The sequence below is a fragment of the Danio aesculapii genome, chromosome 6 (genome assembly GCF_903798145.1).
Source record: "Danio aesculapii chromosome 6, fDanAes4.1, whole genome shotgun sequence".
Classification (NCBI taxonomy): Eukaryota; Metazoa; Chordata; class Actinopteri; order Cypriniformes; family Danionidae; genus Danio; species Danio aesculapii.
The window spans coordinates 18,313,326-18,330,964 of record NC_079440.1 but is presented as its reverse complement, the minus strand read 5'-3'; the positions used below and the strand labels follow the sequence as shown (position 1 = coordinate 18,330,964).

At 33.7% G+C, this 17,639-nt stretch overlaps 1 protein-coding gene across 3 annotated transcripts in view; it reads left to right on the top strand.

Annotated features, from left to right (window-relative positions):
* The window catches only part of lrrfip1b (leucine rich repeat (in FLII) interacting protein 1b), an 87,311-nt gene that overhangs the window by 45,767 nt on the left and 23,905 nt on the right, over positions 1-17,639 (top strand). The window contains exons 8-14 of one of the 3 annotated variants that reach the window (XM_056459701.1): positions 4,982-5,047; positions 6,565-6,642; positions 6,958-6,987; positions 7,169-7,294; positions 12,418-12,588; positions 16,855-16,947; positions 17,102-17,194. In XM_056459701.1, the coding sequence (XP_056315676.1) occupies positions 4,982-5,047; positions 6,565-6,642; positions 6,958-6,987; positions 7,169-7,294; positions 12,418-12,588; positions 16,855-16,947; positions 17,102-17,194 (657 nt within the window). The remainder of the gene's footprint in view (positions 1-4,981; positions 5,048-6,564; positions 6,643-6,957; positions 6,988-7,168; positions 7,295-12,417; positions 12,589-16,854; positions 16,948-17,101; positions 17,195-17,639) is intronic. The other 2 variants (XM_056459702.1, XM_056459703.1) reach the window with 2 other exon arrangements.

Genomic DNA, 17,639 nt, shown 5'->3' with positions numbered 1-17,639 from the left:
ATCATACTGTAAATAATGACCAATAGAGCATAATATAAAACAAAATTCTTATTATTTTATCCATTCAATATATATCATCATTGCACGCGCTAATTATAACATTACTTGTGTTTTGGGGATTATTTTGAGACATTTTATAGTTAGCACACATGAAATTCCCAGACATTAATCTAGGAGCTTACTTATTTGGTTAGAAAAGGAATGGAAAATGCCAAGTTTATACAAACTTGTTTTAAAATGTGCTGCTTTATAGTGGTACAAATTGAAGATAGATATTTATTCATTTTTGTATATATTTTTTAAAAGTCTGATTTCTTTAAGTTGAAGAACATGTAGCATTGAAATTAAATGTTATGAGCATATATATTTCTTCCTCCTCTCTCTTTTAGCCTTCTGCACTATTTATTGAAACCCCTCGTTCAAGAAGTCACAGGGTTTGTTTCCAGCTGTAATCTGCATGCTACCTGACGTGCAGATTGTTTGTTCATTGTTTTGTTGTTGTGATTACATAACGCACAGTATAATTGACATATAGATCACCCTAAACTGAAATTTCTGCTGTCACTGAAGCTTTTTGTGTGGGATATAAAAACAGTGGAACTGTAGTAGAATGTTCAAGCCAACCTTTTCCATACATAATACATTTAAATTCATGCAAAATATTGCAAAAAAATAAAAATACTTGCACATTTCAACAAAATTGAATATATTTTTATTTCTCTTGATTTTTTTTATCTTTTTTAAAATTTGTATTTAATATTTTTCCCTAAAATGAATTTGGGCTACAAATTTTTTTAACCATTATTGTAAGTTATTTTGTTAGATTAGCTCCAGATTTTACTTTAGTACTGACTAATGTATATGGACAAATATAATATTGAAAATAATCTTATAGAAAATATTAATTTAAATGAGAGATTTGTGGGGGGTGTATTAGTATATCCTGAGCACTATGTAATAGAAAAAACACTCATGTTAAAAAGATTTATTTGTAGGAATAGCCAATAATATTTTGAAAATTAATAATGTTTCTTTTAAGCCAAAATCAAATTAAGTATATTAAATAAAGACAATGCTCATGAAGATATTTTGTGAAATATTTCAAAATTATATCTAAACTTTTTTTGGTAATATGTATCACTTTATTGAGCTATATGTAAGAGCATTATTTGGACAACTTAAAAGGAAATTGTCTTTTTTGAATCCTCAGATTACAGATTTTAATATAGTTGTATCTTGGCCAAATATTGCCCAGCTCTAAAAAATTGTACATAAATGCAAACATTATTTTTACACATTTTTTTTACAGCTTTCAGGTGATGTACACATCTCAGTTTATTTATTTATTTAGATTTTATTTATTATTTTAACATATATATATTATATATTATGCGTGTTTTTTGGCATCCATGTTTATAGATTAGAATTTCATATCGCATGCAGAAGCAGCGCGTCAGTGCGGAGCGTGAGCAGACACAATATGTGACCCTGGGTCGTAACATAAAAATAAAAAGGTAACACTTTATTTTAATGGTATTAGTAGACTGTCTGCTTAATATCTGTTGATACTGCTGCTAAACAGACATTTAACTGACTATAAGAAACTTTGTAACCCCAACCTAATAGTCTACTTATTATAAAATGAGAATTAGTTGCAATGCAACTTAAATTCAACAAACAAACCATAAAATAAAGTGTGACAAAAAAAAATTAAATATAAAATAATAAATAAACAAAAAGTATAACAAATAAATAAATAAATATATCCAGGGTCACATATTGTGTCTGCTCACGGTCCGCACTGATACAAAAAAACAGGGACTTCCTCGATGAACAGACATATGAAGCAGGCTTGCCATGGCAGAAAGGATGATAGTCCACCTTCAATGTCCTCTTTTATTACGATCCATTCTGAATAAACAAACATTGCAGTTTACATGCTTCATATTTGTTGCATTATTCATTAACATTAATCTAAACTAATTTCTATAATTCAAACAACTCAGAATTGTAGTTGAGAATGTCTGTTACAATGGTGCATGTATTCAAAAATAGTCGAGTTTAAGTCAGGCTCATACTGTAATTACAGTTGTGTCGGACCGGGTCAGGCTCAGACACAAGGTGCACTGGCTCGGGTAGGATCGGGTTTCATTTTTTGGGCCCAATATAAGCTCTAGTTTTAATGTATATTTTACACTATATTTACATAAAGTAACTTAATGCACTAAAATACTTTTTATTTACTTTTTATTTTTAAAAAAATGTACATCATTGCAGTTAACATTAGTTTTTCTTCACAGTAATGTTTGGAAATAGCTTCATTGACATTCTGCTGCATATCTCTGTTCATTTGTTTATCCTACCAGAATTATAAACCAATTATTTAATGACATTAAAGCAAAATGATAACAGATTTTTCATTGTGGGGTGAACTGTCTCATTTACAGACATGTGTTGTGTGTGTTCAATCGTTTATGTGAGCAGAAACCTGCATGCATGTTAGCAACCCGGTACTCAGAATATCTCTGACTACACATGTGTTGACAAGTCTTTGGCATCCATAGCCTTCACTCAGTAATCAATTCTTAATTTCAATTCGTCATTCCATAAGTGCTCACAGTACATCAGAGCGCATTAAGGTCAATGTGTTAACACGCAAAGAAGCTTCCTTTAAATCTCCTCTGTATGTAATGAGCATTTCCCGCCCATGATGTGTTTATAAGTACAGTACATCTCCCCTTGTTGTTAGCAGCCCTGTTGATCACATTTCATGATGGCGAACCATTTTGGAGACATTAAGTAGTCATTTCAGATTGTTCATTTTCTCTTTAAAGGAACACTCCACTTTTTTTTGGAAATAAGCAAATTTTACTACCCCCTAGAGTTAAAGAGTTGAGATTAATCATTTCTGAATCCATTCAGCTGATATCCACATCTCACAGGAACACTTTTAGCTTAGCTTAGCATACTGTAAATCGCTGAATTAAATTAGACCATTAGCATCTCATGCAATGATATTTCGTAGTGATGACACCTACAGTTGTTACTTAGCTGGGGATTATTTTAAGGGTGCTGCTTAATATCATTGTGCCTGTTGCAGGTTCACCAATCTATTCACCAAGTGCAAACACAGATACACGAACAATGGAGAGTTTCAAAGTCATGTCGATCAGCCGGTCTGTCTATGAGCTGACATTTGAGAGATCTGCCGATTGAATCTGTGTATCTTGCTGCATCCCAATTCGCATACTATCCGTCCTAAATAGTATTTGAAAATAGAATCAGTATGTCCCAAAACGTAGAGTATGCCAAAGGGTTCCCAGATGCTTTACTATTTTCCGTGAAAATGTTAAGTGTAGAACTGTCCATACTCTAACTGCTGATATTGACCACACTACATTGCATGTTGGACATGAATTCGATTAGAACTACAAATGTGCATTAAAAGTGTAAATAAACTACAGACATGATGGATGTGCGAGACCAACCATCTAGTAGAGAGGCTTCCGTAAAGATGTTTTTATGACTGTAATTAATTTTTTATTTTTATTTTATTTATTACATTTTTTATTGCAATAACAACAGGCAATTATAACAGAAAGAAATACAAACGGATATAAGTATAGTACAAGCAATACAAATATTACTTTTTTGCAACAAGAGAAATGTAACAATTTAGGTTTTTAACAATAAAGGTAAAGCAAAAGAAAGATAGACAATGAGGAAGAAAAAGAAACAAAAAATAAAAATAAATAAATGAGGGCACAAGAAAAAATAAAACAAATTAATGCAGAATATTAAATAAAGCACATGTTTTATAAGTTTTAATTGCTTTCTTGTTATGACACTCCATGATGGCTTTTAAGTACAGTTCCAATTGTCGTTTAAAAAAACTAAATTTGGCTTACATGGAATATATTTGCATTTGTGTATAAAAACTTTCCAATAAATAAAATTAGGTTAATACAAAAAGCTGAATTATGGAATTGTTTTTATTTAATATAAAACCCCAAAACAACATGTCTATAGCTTAAAGAAAAATCACCATAAACCTTTTGGACAATTAGAGAATTCACATCAGACCAGAACGATTTAACAAAGGGACATTCCCAAAACAAGTGAGCAACAGACTCAGAAGAAGTCTCACAGAACGAGCAAGACACATCAATGTCATTTTTAAATTTTTGTAAAAAATATTTTATGTTTGGACATTACGTCTGAATGCACAATTATCCAAACACCAGGTTTCTCTGCATGAAAGACTCTTGAATGGCAGATTATCCTGCTGCTGCTTCTACAGTAAGGTAGGAAATTAAATACAACAGAAATGTTGGATGATGTGTGGATGATTGACAGGGTTCGTAACTAAGCAACTAAGCTTGCACACTCTTTTGTTACACACTCAAAGGTATATAAGTACATACTTTTAGGGCGTAGTATAAGTATGCGAATTGGGACGCAGCACATGTGTTTGTACTTGGTGAACAGCGCTAAGAAGTGGTGACCTGATGACCTTTACGTCCAATCACAATCATTTCTGTTGAGGCCAATCAGCGATGTTTAGGAATGCACTCAACAGTGCTCAAATGTTAGCGGGAAATGGATGTTTTTAAACTTTCAGTAATTACTGGTACCGAAGTCGATACTTTTGACAACACTAGGTTGAAGTATACCGAGGCCTTTATGTCAGAATGAGAGTATAGTTCCTATCCATGTCAGTATTGAAAATTTTGAAATTGAGCTAGATGCTAACGGTCTAATCTGATTTAATGATCTATGCTAAGCTATGATAAAATGGCTCCTGCGATCCCGAGATCAGCTGAATGAATTAAAAAATGTGACTTGTAAAATGAGCCTATTTCAAAAAAATGTGTAGTGTTCCTTTAAACAGTTTATAGCTTTCTCATGGTTATGTCTGCGAGATGTGAAGTGTGTAAGGTGAATGTAGGGTGTATGGTGAGCTATTGTGTTCTGTCTGCAGGGGTCTCTGCATGAAGAGAGCTCATACTCTGCCACTAGGCGTTTCAGTGGCTCCAGCGCTAGAGGCGTAAGGCCCGATCTTTACCTCTTCCTCTGACAGGGGCATGACATGATACCCAATACCAGTCTGGGATTGTTGAGCATCTTGCATGGGTCTGTTAAAAGACCATGGGCTTGACTAGGTGTCATTTGTGTCTTTGTTTATTTCTTGAGGTTTTCTCTGAGGTTAATCTACTGTTTTTTCCCAGTATTTCTTTCTGATGCCTGCATGGCAGTAATCAGAGTGGGATAATGTATGTAAGGCATGCATTTGATGGTTCATCAGCTTGGATGAATTTCCTTTTCGTGTTTGTCTGGTTGAAGTTTGGTTGTTCACTAGTCAGATAACTGACACTCCTTTGCACAGAAACCGATGTGTCAGTGTTTGTTTTACAGTCACTTGGTTTTACACTACTGTACAAAAGATTATAATTTTTTTTGAGATAACCTAATTCATATTTGATTTAATGAATATTTCAAGTTAGAATATGCTTAACTATGTTCTTTGGAATTGTTCACCTAAAAATATACAACAACAACAAATTATTAGCCCTTCTGTGAAGTTTTCAGACTTTTTCAACACTTTTTTAAACATAATAGTTTTAATAACTAGTTTCTAATAACAAATTATAATCTAATAATATTACCTATGACAACAGTGCATAATTGAATGATTATGTTTTTTCTAATTATTTTATACTTCTAGTTGAAGTTATAGTTCAATTTAAAGGCTTAACTAGATTATTTAAGTTAATTACAGTTAATTAGGCAAGTCATTTGGACAACATAGGAAAAAAAAGGAATGTATGGGCTAATAATATTTACCTTTATTCCAGCCAAAGTAAAGAAACAAGATGGAAAAATAGAATAAAAATACCTTTAGAAGAAAGAAAAATCTAGGGAAGAAAAATATTACAGGAAAAACACTGTGAAATTCTCCGTCCTTTAAAATCACTTGAAAAATATTTGAAAAATAATTAAAAGTTTAGTTTTAGTTAATCTTTCTCTTTTGAATTGCATTAAATTTTATATATTGTTGAAACTCCAGGAACATCACCTACTAATTAAATCTGTAAAAAAACAGATGGAGTATTTGGCATTTCATTAGGTGTTTTTCTACTGTAATTTACCTGACCAAGCCAGATTTAGTTATGTTTAACAGAGGAGAGTTCAAGGTCCTACAATACAATTAGAAACCATGAATGAATAGAAAAATCACCCATTAATTATTATGACCTATATTAATTCTGTTACAGTCAACATTCATAGCTTTAAAGTTACATTTTTAAATAAATTTACATTTTTATCATTTTAAAATATGACCATATTTTCTGGATTTTAATCTAATAAACCTTGATGAGCATAAAATAATTCTTTCAAAAGCATCTTACCACAACTTTTGAACGGTAGTGTATACAGTGCTCTCATTTCTGAAACATTCCTATATTTTCCTCTAATGCTCGAAACTAACTCTCTTTACCTCTAACACCTTCTGTCCGTCTTTTTGTGCTTTTTTTCATTCTCTTTACCTGCTTTTCTGGTCAGCCTTCAGACTACAATGGCTTTCTGGGCTCCAGTTCTAGGGCCTCATCTAGGGCAAGTTCGGCCCGTGCCAGCCCAGTGGTGAGCTTCCATTTTCTATCCCTGCCAAGGCTTTAATTCTTTCATTTCAAGGTCAAGTCTGCCTTCTCTATAACATGCATAAAAAAAAATGCCCTTTTGTCTTTCCTTCTCCATATCCTGTTTCTCAAACATTGAGAATCATTGAGAATTCCATTTGTGTCTTGCTCCCTCTGCTGGATAAAGCATGGAACAGATCTCTAGTTATTGCAGTTATCTAATATTGTTAAATAAATGCTGAGCAAATTTATTATAGATTTACATCATTTTTTAAAGTGTAGCCCTGCTTGAACATATTTTATTTTTATTTTTACACAGGTGGAAGAAAGGTCAGACTTTCTGGAAAAGGTTAGTGGGATCTTTTTTATGTAATGTAAAGTAATGTGGATTTATATAGTGCATTTATTGTGTATGGCCACACATCCCATTCAATTTTTTGATGTTAAATGAATGCAAAGACAAGCATCATAATAAGTAAAACTACAACTAAATGCATGTGATGGAGTAAATATTTAAACTACATCCACAGGGGTCCAGAACAGCATCCACCCTCTCTGCTGCAACTCTAGCCTCTCTGGGCGGAGGCTTATCCAGAAGAGGGAGCTGTGATACCTCCATTTCAGCTGACACCGAGGCCTCCATAAGGGAAATGAAGGTAATTTTGGTGTACAGTATATGAATGGAACAAGAGTTTGTTGTTGAATTTTCCGCTTGATAGGTCAGGCTACACACGTCACAGGCTGTCTTATCAGACTGTAAAAGGCAGCTTAACAAATATTGCCCATGAATGTTCAAAGTGCGCTGTAATAATGTTGAAAGTCATGATTGTAACGTTTATATCAATGCCTAATGTCAGATGTTTAGACAGTGACGACATATTGGTTTCTGGGATGCAGTGTGTACAGAGATTACATAGTGTACGCCTTGTTTTGAAAGACTAAATATGGTAAAATTAGATATTTCTCAATTCAAATGAGTGTTGAGAAGCCCAATTTATAATGCTCGTCTAGGGGACAGCAGCATAAAAAGGACACGCAACTCAAGAAGTACAATTCTCTATTTATTTAGAGACAAAAATATGTCTTTTGCAAAATAAAGTGGCAACAAAAATATAGATAATTAATTTAACAATATTCACTCAATCAAAAGTATTAATTAAACAAAGAAACAAACGTAAAACATAGATCATAGATCAACAAAAAATAAAATTAAAAAATGGCTCCTTAGCAGCGGCTGCACAAGACTCGCACAGAATTCTCAGACCTTCATCAGGACAGCAAGATACATTGAGATTCTCAGCAATAAATACCCATGTCTTTTATACACCACACAACTTAAAGTCAACATGAAACAGACGTTAAGATTGTCTATCCTCTATCATGATCGACTTGAAACTGTCCTAAAATGAGAAAAAAATGTAAGGCAGTGCATGTTTTCATCCTTTAGAAAACAATTGTTAGCGATTTTAACTAGATTTTTAGAAGATGGGTGATGCTTACAAAATGAAAGAAGATGGACGAATGCACAAAAGCAGGGCATAAATGAGACATGCATTGCTAACCCCGCCCTAAAGGCATTCCATGTGACCAGGAGTGAAGAAAAGTCGTTTCGAGGCGAGAGGGAACGTAATAATGTTATTTTGATGAAAGATTTTGAGAGCAAATAAATTTTGACAAAATAATGGTGCACAGATCCATCATTTATATCAAGTACTACTATACACATAAAATGTTTTGCAAATTTTGATTCCATGCCAACTTTATCAGGCGTCATTACAAACTGAAGCTGATGATTTAGATAATGGTGATGCAGCCATGAAGCAAAGTTGTTTTACACCACATCTGAAGACACTGTTAAGATGTTATATTTCAAGATTTTTGCCAGTATTTTTCCTCAAAGGGCTCCTGTGTGACTTTGAAATGCCTTTCGGGTATGCAGGTGCAGCTTCTATCTCTTTAAATGGGAAAAAAGCAAACTCCAAAACTGTTTACCAAGCCTATGATTAAAGTTCATATTTGGAATTACCAATGTGGTGAAGATCCCTGGTGAAAAAAGGGACTAAGCCTAAGGAGAATAAATGAATGAATAAATGAATGAATGACCATTGAAATTTAAAAACAACAATCTCATGACAAAAGTTCAGGTTGCCCAAGCTAGTGCACAAACACAGCTAGGGGGGAAAAAAGATCAACCTCATTTAAGGAGGTTTCTGGAGAGTCAAACATCATCCTGTCAATCAAACATCATCCTGAGCAAGTAAACGCTGTAATAATCAACAACTTATATGTTACAAAACATAATTCTTTGAATAATGCTGCATCTGTTCGCACTGGCCTTCTGGGGTCATTTCCAATGGCAATTCCTTATGGCAAATCTCCTCCTAAAATGACAGCAACCTCTTTGTTTACAAGTTTGTGGGTGTTCAAGTTACGTCATTTCATTTTCATTTGAATGGCAGAGGTGGGAATACATTTAAACTAATGAGATCAGACAGGATGACTGCATTTTATGTTCATTTCATACTGAATACCAAGCCAGAGAGCATGTGTTGAACAAGTGTTTTCATTTTGTTTAAAAAGTAAACATTTCATGTTTATTCATTCATTCATTCATTTTCTTTTTGGCTTAGTCCCTTTATTAATCTGGGGTCACCACAGCGGAATGAACCACCAATTTATCCAGCATATGTTTTACGCAGCGGATGCTCTTCCAGCTGCAACCCATCTCTGGGAAACATCTATACTCACTCATTCACACTCATACACTACGGACAAGTTAGCCTACCCAATTCACCTGTACCGCATGTCTTTGGACTGTGGGGGATACTGAAGCATCCAGAGGAAACCCACGCGAACACAGGGAGAACTTGCAAACTCCACACAGAAATGCTAACTGACCCAGCTGAGGCTCAAACCAGCGACCTTCTTGCTGTGAGGCGACAGCACTACCTACTGCGCCACCGCATCGCCCATTTCGTGTTTATGTAGATATATTTCTCATGTCTATAAAGAAATTATTCACTGATATTCTAGCACGATTGCTGAACCCAGAGGGATCACAACAATGAAGTAGCAGAAAGACTCTTCCTCCATCATTTATCAGTCTATTCCAGCAATTGATGATTGGCTCCTTACCTAAAAGCCGGGGTTTCCCTCTCTAGAGTGCCAATATTGATTGTTGCGTTTTTCCCCATTCAAATATATACGAGTGACATTAAAGAGCATAGAATCACCAAGAGGCCACACTCTGTTGCTATTTGGGAAACAGCCACTGTATGCCGCTAGTGTCATGCGGTGGCCATTTTTGAATGAAAATTCCAATAGAACAACAGCACAGATAACTAACACTAGACAGAATGAATCAAAATATTGAGTTAAACATGAGTTAAATTAGTACATTATGAAAACAAATTTAAAACAATATCCCAATGAAAACAGACAATTTCCAAAATGTTGACAAGACTAATTTTAATACATCTGATATCTAAAATATCTGTTTCACATATAACATAAAATGAAGATTTATGAGTATACACAACAAAAAACTACAACAAAAACTACATTATCTGGTAGTTTGTATGGCCTCCATGATTTTTAATGACAGCATTAAAATCACGAATAAAAAATAGATATGAAAATAAAAAATAAATACATTTGGGGAAAGTTGCTTTTTAAATAAAAACTTTATTAGTCTTTTTTTTAGCAGACAACACTGGAAAAAATACTATGTACTAATATAATTTAATACTATAACAAAAGTACTGTTAATCTGTTATCAACTTTGAAAGTCATGTTAATTTAATTTAACATTTTAGTATTAATATGTATTATGCCAGTGCGTAAACTATTACATTAAAGTAATTTAAAGTAATTTCATCTAAAAGTGACAGTTTCAAGAAAATAAGTATGGTTAATATACTAAACATTAAGTCTGTAAAATAAACTATTAATAGTCCAGATAATCACCAGTCTATGATTGTAAGTATTGTATTCGCGTCTTTCAGGTTGTATTTCAGCATTGATACGTTTTTTTTTTTTTAAATGAATAAATAAAAAACAAAGCAGCTGCTTGCCATTGCGACAGCAATGAGATCCAATGGACGGCCGATCGCTTTCACTCCAGAATGACGGAATCTGCACGGAATGGGCACTGCTGTTGCATTGCAACGTTCTATTGGGTGTCGCCTCTTGGTGATTCTAAGCTGTTTGGTGAAATCTTTTATAGTCTATTCACCTTATTCTACAATGCAGAAGTGCGTTCATTTCTGTGATAGTTTTAGAACCTTCTATTTAGTTGCCTATGGGAAAAACAACTAGGAATATCAAACTGCAGAAAATGGTCAAACTACCTTCTCTACAAACAAGTGTGTTCATGACTTTAAATAAAAATAACATAATTATAAAATACCAGTTTGCAACGTCAAGCAACATAACAAGCTGATTTTTTTGCAGCTAAATATCTGTAGTAGTGAATGAGTCTGGAAGTCTCAAGCCAATAAGGTTCCAATGGGTATGCCCTCTCTCATACGTGAAGAATAAGATCAATGTTCTTTGGTAGGATTAGCTTTTTAAAGGTCTCATAAAAAAAAAATAATAAAGTTTTTTAGATGTTAGTATCAGTATTGTTAGTTTTTAAGATATCTATAAGCTAGTGTGCTCCAAAACAGTAACAAATTTTGTGTTTAGAAGATATAAAACTGATATAAACATGCAAAGCTTGTAGTCTGTCACTTCCGCCTGAATGGATCAACGGTTTTATTCACATCACCTCATTAAATCATAACCAATCAAATTCTCTCTAGTATCTCACATGCCGCGCCTTCAAGATGCTTCTCATTTGCTACTCATTTGATGCACTTGATCTCAACCACTCTCACTGGCAGAGCTGTGATAAAACAAAATGCTATTGGCTGTTATTAAAAAGGGAAACGGGCTACACTTTATCCCACCCCCTCTTCATGTTTCGATTAAGATTACGTTAAACAGCAAATAAAACTGCATATTTCAAAGCACTTCACAGGACCTTTAAACATCTCATACAAAGCCTTTTGTTTTGGTTTGATTGTTTGACTGTTATAGGCTGTGAAATGATTGAAATCATACAGTGTAATGAGGTGAAATTAATGTGGTCCAGACCTGCCTGGAACTACGTTAGCTGTGTGATTATCTGAAAATAATAGCACACCTTATAAAATACATCAGCCAATCAGAATCAAGCATTTAAGAGCCTGTATTATAAGTAAAAAATGTATTTACGATTAGCAGTTATAATACACACCCTAGTTGATGATTATTACACCAAGGCTGTGTATTGTTTTCTATTTATATTGTTTTCTAATAAGAGTCAATTATCTAGCTTACACTTAATACATGGTTATCATAGCTAAATGAATTGTTTAGATGTATTTCAAAACATTGTTTAATGCAGTTATTTTATTATTACAGTAAGTTTTTGCTGTCGAATCCAATCTGTGTGATTCTTACACATCTCGTCCAACACCTTTTGTTTTGTTTTGACTTGCTTTTTGTCTGTTGTAGGCTGTGAAGTAATTTGTACTAACTGAAAACATTTGGTGTAGTGATATGCAACTGTAAACCGATATGCAACTGTCAAAACTTGCCTGATACTAATTCAGCTGTGTATTTATTTGAAAATTACTTCATAGCTTGAAGGTTTTTCATCCAATCTTAATCAAGCAACGGCATCATAGCATAAATAGTTCATAAATCATAATGTCCATGATGTGTTTGTAAAGATTGTTTGGTTGTTTGCTGTCAGGACTCGTTGGTAGAGGTGGAAGAGAAGTACCGTAAAGCCATGGTGTCCATCGCACAGCTGGACAATGAGAAGACAAATATGATGTATCAGGTGGACACACTGAGAGACACTCTGTCGGAGCTGGAGGAACTTCTTTGTGAGACACAGAGAGAGCGTGAGGAGAAAACCAGGGTAATTTTCTTTTTTCAAGAAGTAAATAGTATTGTCAACCACGTTTTTGACAAAACTTCTTATGGCATGTCAAAATTGAGAGGAAAACCTTTATAATAAATTAAGTTCTAAAACAAAAAAGAGAGAGATAACAAGTTTTAAAAATTTAAACATTTAATTTTTGGGGCTCACAAACAAAAATGTACATACAAGTGGAACATTAGCTGCTAAACAGTAGATCATTTCTGTGTGTATTTTTTTTCGAAATCCTTCATTATTAGTAACATTGGTGGTCATTACTGAACTGCAGCCATCAACTTATTGCCATCCTCATACACAGGTACAGGAGCCAGAATGTTTTTTTTTATTCTTTTATTTTGAAGTAGACACAATTAATTAAAATAATCCTTTGCAGCAATGTATCACTTCAACACAGTTCAACAAAAAGGCTCAAATCCATGTAAAAACAAAGAGTAAAATTACACGATTGCTTCAGTAAATGCTTTTTAATAGCACATTTAGGTTTAGAATAGATGATATACATCTATTTTTATCATTTATGTATTATTTTAATTTTTATGTATTATTTTTATGTATTAAAAATGTAACCTTTAACCTTTTAATGCCGTTAAAAGGCAGTTTTAATTATTTGCTGTACTTAAGCAATGTTTTGGAGGATTTGTAATTTACTCATGTGCAATTTAAACATACTTCTTATAGCTTTATTTGGTTACAATACTACAGTTTTTCCCCTTGGAGTTCTAAAAAGTATTTGTTACATTAATACTTATAATACATGTATTTTATTTTCATTCATATTGTAAAAGGAAGCTCAAACTTGCTTGCTTGCCATTTGTTTTCATGCATCAAACACACACTTTTTAGTTTAGTTAGCTTTAGATAAATCAGTAACAAACTAACAGTTTAGATTTTTTTTTTTTACCAAAAAGTAAATTTATTATTCCTGTTCAATTTGATTTAGCCACTAGCTGTCTATATACAGTATTAATTGCTATTCAGTGTTTTAAAATAGTCAGATAATTTACAGTAAATACAATTCATATTTTGGTGGCCATGGTTGCTTTGTTCTTATTTGACAAAATATTAAATTTTTAATACAGTTTAAAGATGCATTTTTACATTTACCTAAGTACAGTTGAAGTCAGAATTATTAGCCCCCCTTTGATTTTTTTTCTTTTTTAAATATTTCCTGTTTAACAGAGCAAGGAAATTTTCACAGTATGTCTGATAATGTTTCTTCTTCTGGAGAAAGTCTCATTTGTTTTATTTCGGCTTGAATAAAAGCAGTTTTTTATGAACCATTTTAAGGTCAAAATTATTAGCCCCTTTAAGCTATATTTTTTTCAACTGTCTACAGAACAAACCATCATTATACAATAACTTGCCTAATTACCCTAACCCCCCTAGTTAACCTAATTAACCTAGTTAAGCCTTTAAATGCCACTTTAAGCTGAATAGAAATATCTTGAAAAATATCTAGTCAAATATTATTTACTGTCATCATGGCAAATATAAAATAAATCAGTTATTATCAATGAGTTATTAAAACTATTATGTTTAGAAATGTGTTGAAAAAAAATCTCTCCATCAAACAGAAATTGGGGGAAAAAATAAACAGGGGGGCTAATAATTCAGGGGAGCTAATAATTCTGACTTCAACTGTATATTTTTGGTTATGTGTTCTTGTACTTGAGTGAAATGTTTACTCAGCATTTGGAATTTCATTTAAATATTATTTTTGAGTCACATAATCTGTTTGTTCAACTTGTTTTCAGCACCACTCACTAAACTTTCACTTTAAATTTACCATGTGAGCAATTCCATGCAAATATCAACCATGCCATGAAAAAAAGTAAGTTTTCACTAAAATAATGAAACCCTTTCTAGTTTTTTTTGTGGGTTTTTATTTTACAGTACTGTAAAAATACTCAAAATGTTTCTGTCAATGTTTTCAAACAGTTATATTTGATTTACCATAGTCACAAAAGTGGCAATGTCACATCTGTCATATCTATCAAAGGTTTTCATCATAAATGCAAAAAATGTTGAATAAAATAAAATCAATCAGTTTGGTTCTATAGTGAGCCAACTCTTATCTTTTTGATTAGTGTTATGTGTTTAAGTTATTAAGATATTAAATGGATGAAACATAACAATCAGTGAGTCTAATGATGCTGGATGAAAAAGAAGACACAACTGCTGGTTAAGTGCAACAAAAAGTAAATATTTATTTAATAGATAAATGTCAAGCAAGGAATACAGAAAATGTAATTTGAATGTAGTTTTAAATAAATCGAATTAAACAAAGAAAGCAGGAGTGTTGCCAAAACAAAGAAATAAATATAACAAAATGATCCAACTAAACCCCAACCCACTAAACTAACTAACCAAAGAAAAATGCAGAAACAAAACCGCAATCTTCAGCACGTAGCTTAACTAAACTTCATAACTACTTCAAAACATAATTACACATGTGGCAGCGCCTCCAACTAAACAAAAAAAGATACTAAGCTGCTCACATTACTAGAGTTCTCGTAAAGTACACAATGTTAGCCTTTAGCAAAACAAGAGCTATTAATCAAATTCTCATAAAGATCGTTCAACTTCTCAATAGATACTAAATTAATCTGCAAAGTTTATCTAATAAATCAATCACTTAATAGAGAGAAAACAGCAACCAAACTAAGCAAACACAAGTGAGCAGGCCGGCTGACACAAATGAGTAGACCAGCTGTGAGCCAAGCGCTCCTGGAAAAAATGGCTTTTATACTGTGGGCACCAGCTCCTGATTGGCGCGCCCATTGAGTCACGATGGTGATTGACAGCCCCTTCGACCAATGGTTGCACACCTAAAACAGACCAGGATACACAGCGGAAATGAGAGAAGAGCAAGCAAAACAGAAAACAAACAGCAAAACATACGTGAATGTAACAATTAGCATAATTTATTTGGGTTGTGCAGTTTAATTCACAGAATTTCTACAAAGAATGTTGTGTACTGTGAACTTGCAGACTTGTCACATCCATGACGCATGTTTATTTTCCTCATTTAAAATATAAAACAATTTACAGATTGATAATTTTCTGATCCCATAATTCTGTGGTTAGTTCATTTGGAAAATATAAACAGATGTTTCAAAATAATGTTAACATATACTTTCTCTGTGTGTTTATATTTTAAGTTTTTACTGAAAATGTCACAACCATAATGCTGGAATTGCTCATTTGCTTTTTTTAACAAAAAGATCACTACAGTCACTTATTTTCCATGATGATGATGGTGATGATGAAAAAAGCCTTTATTTGTCACCTACACTTTTAAATGCAGTGAAATTGTACCCCTCCGACCATACACAAACATTACACATTTCAGGGGAAGACGAGAGGTAGCATAGGAAATAGGAAATGAGATACAATGGGTAACAGGACCTGAGCCTGTATTTTAAAATCAACATAGGCTCATTTTGAAAACGTAGCCCTATATACATTTCTGCAGATCGCAAATTATGTAGCCAGAACTACGTATGGCTGCATTTCGTCTTTAAAACAAATGCTACGGGGCGATATGATGCCATTCCTTTTCTTGCTTACCAGCTGACTGCTTTTCTCCGTACGGACGGCTTTCTCACTGTTACCAGTTTGTCCAGTAGCTCGCCATGTACGTTGGCGGACTTGAGACTCAGAAAGGAGTTGACCACGACGACAGGGTTCGAGTCCCGTGAAGAGCAGTCTCAGAAAGTGGGTAAGACAAAAACAGAAGCGAAAAAATTAAATAAAGAAGTAAATAACAGGGTGAGAATGTGGTAAAATCTGAAAACATGGTAAAAATCAGGCGAGGGATTTTCTTATTCTGCATTGCTTTTTAAAACTGTCGGTTTGGTTTATGGAAGTGGGTGGGCGGGTCAGTCTGTGCTTTTGAAAACACTATTGGTTGGGTTTAGGGAAGGAGGAGGGTGGGTCGGTCGATTGGTCAGTCAGTCAGTCAGACAGCGGCCTCTTGTGAATTTATGCGAGAACAGCAGGCGCGAATGGCACTCATGAGAGAAATTTGAGATCTCAAAAAGCGTACACAGCGGTCTCTGGTGGATTCGCGAAAACAAAAACTGCAAAAAAAAAAACGTAGCTCCTGGGATGTATTTGGTGCACTCCAGAAATGTATTTAGCGGTACGTTTTCAGAATGAGCATGGGTTGTTTAAAATACAGCAAATTGAAACACATATATTTTTTGTACATATATCATTAATGTTTTTCATTGTAATGTTTAGGAGTGTGAGCGAGAACGTCATGCGCACAATGTCTTGAAGTTCCAGTTTGAGGAGATGAAGGAAACGCTGAAGCAGAGTGAAGAACTGCTGACGGTAAGGAGCATCAGTGAATGATGAAAGATCTCTTTGTCTTGTTGATATAAATAGATTCTGTTTTTCTGTTGTCTTCTCTCACATTTTCCTTTTAATATTCTTCTACCTGTCTGTCTGTTTTCCTCCGCTTGCCCTCTTGGCCTCATGGGCTCAGGAAGCCCAACAGTCTCGTGGGAAGCATGCAGACTATATTAGAGAGATCTCTGACCTCCAAGAAACATTGGAATGGAAAGATAAAAAGATCCTGGTACAATTTCTTTCCATGGTCATTTTTTCAATAACCATACCACACGACAACAGCACTCTCTTTAAATTAAAACACTTAAAGTCCGTGTGAAATCTAAATTTACAATTTTTATTTTGCTAGCGCACATCGTTGTGTACAATTCATTCATGCATTCATTAAATTCATCAAAGTCTGATCATTTGCTTTGGCGTTGTGTAAGTTTGCCAGTTTCTGCCACAATATTCTTTTTATGGTGGCTTGAGAAAGTCAACATACTGTTATACTACATAAACTACGTCTTCTTCTTCCTAGACTATTTTAAGAATGCATCTTCTCCTAGAATGTGCATATACTACAATCACCAAACTAACTCTAAGCCTCCAAACTATACTGAATTAAATTGCTATATCTTTTCCAACTGATCCGACTTACGGTTTTCCGAACTGACCCGGAAAATTCGGAAAAA